Source organism: Pyxicephalus adspersus, chromosome 2, assembly GCF_032062135.1.
Source record: "Pyxicephalus adspersus chromosome 2, UCB_Pads_2.0, whole genome shotgun sequence".
NCBI lineage: Eukaryota > Metazoa > Chordata > Amphibia > Anura > Pyxicephalidae > Pyxicephalus > Pyxicephalus adspersus.
The window spans coordinates 157,707,705-157,714,366 of NC_092859.1; the positions used below are offsets into that span (position 1 = coordinate 157,707,705).

Sequence of the window (6,662 nt, forward strand, 5' to 3'; positions counted from 1 at the left end):
TGTGAGATGAGCACTTTCTTTTTTACAATGTGGGAAATATGCCCCTTCTGTGCAAGCCTAAGATCCGGCATGCACAGAAGCAGCAGCCCAATGTCTCCTGGGATATGTGAAGTATGTAAAAAAGCCCTCTTTTTATTTAAAAAATAAATAAATAAATAAAATTTAGTGGAAAAAAAACAAACAGACCTAAACTCAACATTTTTACTTTACATAAAATGGTAGACAACTACACTTTTATGGCGCGGCAATCAAAACAGAATGAATTTTCCCCAGTGCAAGATTGAGTGACAGACGTAGAAGAACCCAGAAGAAGACTGAAGAAAATGGCAGCGACAGGCGCTTCATACGCCAGGCTGAAGAAGGATACCAGGATGACATGAGACCCGATTGAAGAAACCTCCTCATGGATCAGGTTTAAAAATAAGTGTGATTTTTTTCATTTTTACTTTAGTTCAACTTTAAGTGTGCTAATATTTGAACTACCTTGCATCCAAAAGTGCAGTTACTCTGTTACAGGAATGTCAGGGACAGATGTTAAAAAAGATGTAAATACTATCACAAGAGAGAAACAAAAGTTCAATTAGAGAGACCAGCCCACAATGAAATGTGGTGACGCGAGTCAGAAAACGATGTAGATATATATCATACTTGTCTGTGTTATGGCTGATCAGTGATACAATCTGTCACATTGTAAAATACATTAGAAAAACAACACTTCTACCCAACAAAGTGCTTTAGGTGGTCATAGTGACACATCTGAATCTCACCGCAGAGAAGACGGCTTTAGTGAGGTGCCTGGATTGTCCTTCTGGAGGCAGGAAGACGGTGCCCAATCTCTGCAGGGAGGATCTGGAAGGATATTGATAAGTTTTAATTGATGAGTTAAAAAGTAAATCTGTGAAAGTAAAAAAAAAAAAAAAAAACAAATGATTCCATTTATTGACTAAAATTCATAATTTTTTTGTAGTGCCCTTGTACATTTAGTTTTATTTGTAGATGGAAAAGGTCACACTTTGCATTTTTTTTGGTTGTGTTTCCTGTTCATCCTCAGTTCTGTTTGTCCAAAAACTTTACTTAAAATGAAGCCTGACTTATATATACCTAAATTGTGTTCTTTCTTTATGATGAAGTCCAAAAACAATAATGTTTTTGGGAGGATCTCAACATGCACTGCACCTAACATCTACCTGTGCAGCAGAAACTACAATTCCCACCATTCAATGGGAGTGCACAAAGAATGCATATTGGCTATAAGGGATAGTGCCGTGCACACACAATAGGCCGTCTGCATAGCTGGGATTAATTGGAATCCATGGCACCGCTACCGCTATCATTCTGTAAATTACAGAGAGAAGGAAATGCAAACAGAAGCGCCCTTTCCTATTGGCAGAACATTGCAGTCCAGGTGCACAAGGAAATTCCTGTAAACATGTGGATTACAGGACATCTTTGGGAGTAAAAAGGTAAAGCTACGTACACACTTCCAATTATTATCGTTGGAAAACGAACAACGAACGATCCTGCGCGATATCTACGAACGATCGTATAGCACCGATCCTGTACATAGAGATAACGACACGATCGTTCGTAGATATTGTACACACAATAGATACGATCGATCGTTTGAGCGATAGAGGAACTATGTGCACGACAGGAAAGTGAACGAACGTTCGTTCATTACGCATGCTCAGACCATGGACGATCAACGAACGACCGTACACACGAACGATGTTCAACGATCGTCGTCCAATCCGATCCGCCGGTCCGGTCGTTCGTTTCCAACGACTTTCCTCGTTCGTCAGCGTCGTTGGTTACTTTTTTTACGAACGATTTTTGCCCAATCGATCGTTCGTTCGTCTTGAATGATAAAAATTGGAAGTGTGTACGCACCTTAACTCTTCAATTAATCAATAAAAGGAAACATCTTTCCATTTCTGTGCTGGGAACTTGTGTGGAGGATGTTCAGCTGATGGAACATTTGTTTGCTAAACTATAACAAACTTATACCGTATATAAACTTATAATGAAATTAAAAAAAAAATAAAAGATACGGCTGCTTGGAATCAAGCTGTATCACTGGGTAATATATGATATGATGGCGCGCCCCTATTATCAAATGCTGGTTGATTAAACATACGGCCTAACCAGGTGGTTGCTGTAATGCATAATTCCTGCCCCCCATTTATCCTCTTCCCCATCATTTTCTTTTATCTACTTTCTTAGTCCCTTTCCCTATATTTCTCTTTGTTCTTACAATGCAGGTATTGCAAGGATCATGGTTGTTATTCAATTGGGCTACATACATTGAGTATTTTACTCAGATAATGTGCATCTTATATAGATAGCTGAGTATGGGGTCAGACTTTAGGTCTTGTTATGCGATATCTGTAACAGTAGATTTCATATTATGTCGCCTATATTTGGGTTGTATTCACTTTATTTTGTTTATATTCACTGTATAGTGGAAAGTTGGATCACATTGTAATAGCTGATGTCATGCTATACGTTTGTATGTACTTGTACTTTCTCTGTGTGTATATATATATGCCTATATAACAGGACCCCACATTGTGTATTCACAAATCTGCCTCTTATAACTATTTTATCAAACTATAATACACCTGAGTCTATGTACACACATATAGGATTTTTGTTAGAAAAGATCTTTCATGTTCGTTTCCAGTAAAAGATGAAAGAGCACACAATGCTTGTTCTGCTCTGGAGAGGGGAAGGACAAGAGGGTGCTCTCCGCCACTGTGCTCTCCTCCACTGACATTTATCATGGTTGATCCCAATTGCCATTCATTCATCCACTGTGATAGATGGATGAATGACATTGGGTGACCGCTGTACACATACCAGATTCTCACTTGAGGCAAGCATGACCAATTATGGGGTTACATGTATGCAGAATATCAAAGGGCAATGCCCAAACGGGATGCAAAGACTATGTACACACATTAGATTTTTGTCCTTGGAAACAATCTTTCACAGGCCAAAAGATGAATGAACGGGAGTTGTACATACAGCGCCGTTTTGTTCTATGAAGGGAGAGGGGGGAGAACAAGCAAGCTCTCCTCCCTTTACTTCCATTGTGGTTGTTCGTCTTCCGTCGTTCGTGGATCTGTACACGTCAGATTCTCATTTAAGACCAGCCCTGAGGCTGGTATCGGACGACAATCATCTGACGTGTGTATGTTGCTGAAAAAGCTCAAATCCAAATAATGAGAGGTAGAACCAGGGACAGTCAGGCTGAAGAGGGAGGGGTTAGATAATGCTGGATACCCTTCAGCCAGCAAATGAGCTAAATGTGATTTGCTGCAGCTTCTAATGTACATTGTGAAATCAAGGTAAGCCACTTCAGTCCAAGAGGAGCCAGTACAAATGTGTGAGACTGACTAGAAGGTTGGAGTAACAATTTAATGCAACTTTTTACTTTTAACAATTCGAAAATATTATATTAACCTTTACCTTCGGGATGGGTACGAGAGGTTTTACTGAATCTTTACAACATGTTAATAATTAAACACAAAAGAATAATTGTACTGCAGGAGCTAAACCCACGGCTTTTTTTTTTTGTTACAAAAAAGCAAACATAATTGGCCAATTAGTGCAACTCTGCAAAGAATGATAGGAATAACAGAACTACAATAAACACATGGCCACAGAGCGCGACACAAAATCTATTTTCTTTATTATAAATTGCTGTAAAAACATTGAAAACAAATCTCTGAAGATTACGGCATAGCGGGGGCCCCCGAAGGGACCAACAGATAGTAAGAAATATAAAATTATAAACACGATCCCCAGACATAGAAATCGTTACTCATATACCCTTGGAAAAATAAAGGGAGCTAAGTACACCCACTGGAAACATGAACAATGAGTGTGCCCAGCCACTTACTTAACAAATGCGTTGTCCAACTCACTCAATTCAAATTCACTCAATAGTAGCAAACTGTTGGAGCTCGATCAGTAATCCCTAACCGCAGAACAAATAGCGCTCACACAATTCATTATTCAGACGTTTAATCCAAGGTTCCCAGGTGCCTTATACATGTCATTATTCCCAAACCTGCTTTAAAGTCAGGATCATTTTAATACATCTCTGCAGGACTGATCTGCATTTTTAAAGACGGCCTCGTTAATAAATGAAGGATTCGTAAAGAATAAGTGTAATTTAAATAAAGTTGCCATAATCCTGCCCACCCCTACACTGACCTAAACTGCCCACTCTCAATGCTTACTGAGATCCAAGCACCAAGTCCAACGATTGTTTACATCCAATGTCGTTCTAATGCCCACAGCTGAGCAGTACAGCCCCATTCACAAAATAGACAAGAATAAAGGGAGTGAAGTGAATGGGGCTGTGCAGGTGCAGAAGGAAGCATCATGTTAACAAACAGTGGACCCATCAGGCCTTATTTAAAGCTCTTTAAGGCTGGAGAAGATACACTTTTATCAGTGAAGCTGGGTGAGCCAACAAACCTGGAATGGATTTCCTAGGAGTCGTCTGACATTTGATGTTTTCAATTGCTGGACCAGATCTAATCCAGGTTTGCTAGATTACCCAAGTATACTGGGTAATATACTGAAAGTGCAGTTTTCTCCCCTGCCCTTTAAGTGTGTGTGGAGAGTGGTTAGGGGAGAGAGGGTTAGGGCTACTTTATATAGATTAGTTTATCTCAACCATGGGGGAAACCCTAAAATAACTTTAGGTCTTTGAGAACCCCTGGTATATTTATGTTTACAGTTCACAGTACATTAGTGCGGTGGTCAGTGGGAAGAATGCCTCTTACATTGTTGGTCATTGGGAAGTATGTCACCCTTACAGATAGCCAAAAAGATCATTGGTGTCACCTAATCTGACCTGGGAGGTACAAACTGCTAATTGCTCAAAGAAGCCCCTAGCAACCTGACATCAGGCTCCCACTCCCACCGGTCTCAGGTATGTACTTTTGTTAATAATAAATAGCAAGGCGCTTTCTAGCCACCCTCAGTTTCCAGCCTGGAAGCGGGATAGAGTGATCGGACCACCCATTCCTTCTAGTACACTCCAGGCCTGGACCCCAAATAAAGAGCTTCAAATCAAAGTAACAACACAATTACTTATGGCTCTATCCAGGCCTATTAATTCCTTTCCCCAGTAAAATTGATGTAGATGCTGCCAAATGCCCTCTGAATTTGCCATCACATGTTTCATATATATAGCGCCAACATATTACACAGCATTGTATAAAAAATAGGGGCTGCAGATGACAGATACAAACAGTGACACAGAAGGAGGAGTGGTTAACACTCGCACCTGGCCTTTGCAGCGCTGGTTCCCAGTTTGGAATCTCAGCCAGGACATTATCTGCATGGAGTTTGCAGGTTCTCCCCGTGTTTGTGTGGGTTTCTTCCAGGTACCCCGGTTTCCTCCCACATTCCAAAAACATGCAGTTAGGTTAATTGGCTGCTCAAAAATTGACATGATTATGGACTTTATGAAGTAATATGTCAGCACTATATAAATAAAAGTAAAAAAATGTATTTAGTGGTGCCTACATATTTCTCTACCTTCCCTGTCAAAAGAGGAATGTAATGTACTAGTCACTAAACACATCTGGGAGATGATCAAGAGAGCTAAGTGTTGATGTCTCAGCTATAAGGCATTATAGCTTTTTTTCACAGACTTTTTCTGAAGGGCATTTGGTGCTCACAAAGTGGATTTATATCGTTGTGGGGCTATTGAGGAATTTATTTAAATGAACATTCAGTGCCTGAAGTTCAGTTTCAACATCAGCACTCCTCTTGCAATCAACTGCTGATCACAGGTAATGTTTCCAATTAGAACTGTTATATAAATAGCTACGCGGATCAGAAAAAAATGCTTTTGCAAAATGCTCAGCAATAGCCCACTTAGTCCCATTTCTGCCTGTGGGTTGAGAAACCCCAAGGTGTCAATCAACAAAAACAAATCTGTATTTCAACATAATTTTAATGAACTGGCTTTGGGGAAACCTTTACTAAATGGTCCGATCCAGTATACAGATCTATGGTTAACAGTTGAGGGGTCGTAATGGTAATTTTAAAATCATACCTAAGCTCTTTGCGGAATTTGTGACCTATTGCTAATTGTTTATTTTTTATCTTGTGTATGCATGTACTTTATTGTAGTCCTGTTTTTTTCTGTTATTTTACCCCAAGGGAACCCTTAACCCCTAAAGTAAAACTAACATCCCACTTTAACTTCTGATAGGCAGGCAGTTATAAGTGATATCCCTTCTCCGATAACTATTTTTACCTGCCTGATCAACACCCGAACTCTCCTGGCTACCTGTGCTGGGACTCAATGAATTCCCACCACCTGTGCAGGAGTTATGTCATAATGGCCCAGCCACTCAAGATGGCTGAAGATCAGGATAAGAAAGAAAAGGAGAGAGAAGATAGAATCCCATATCAACCTCTGGAGGAAGCCTAAGTGTTCCGCAGAACCCCAGCTGAAATGGAAATGAATGCTGATCATACAAACCGTATATTATAATTATAACACCAGCTACACTTACATACCTGAGTAATTGGGGGCAGTTCGTCCTGTCCCAGGCTACATGGGGCACCTTAATATTTTGGGAGTGTAAAACGAAAGGGACCAGTAAGCCATCCAGCCATGAAGGATGAGT

General features: G+C 40.1%; 1 protein-coding gene across 1 annotated transcript in view; it reads right to left on the reverse strand.

The window, feature by feature from the left end:
- Window positions 1-6,662, reverse strand: part of GPAT2 (glycerol-3-phosphate acyltransferase 2, mitochondrial) — a 49,555-nt gene that overhangs the window by 31,053 nt on the left and 11,840 nt on the right. Inside the window, exons 8-9 of the mRNA XM_072402850.1 lie at window positions 6,553-6,662; window positions 768-849 (exon numbers count right to left, since the gene is read on the reverse strand). The exon at window positions 6,553-6,662 is cut by the window's right edge and continues 6 nt beyond it. Coding sequence (XP_072258951.1) covers window positions 768-849; window positions 6,553-6,662 — 192 coding nt within the window. The remainder of the gene's footprint in view (window positions 1-767; window positions 850-6,552) is intronic.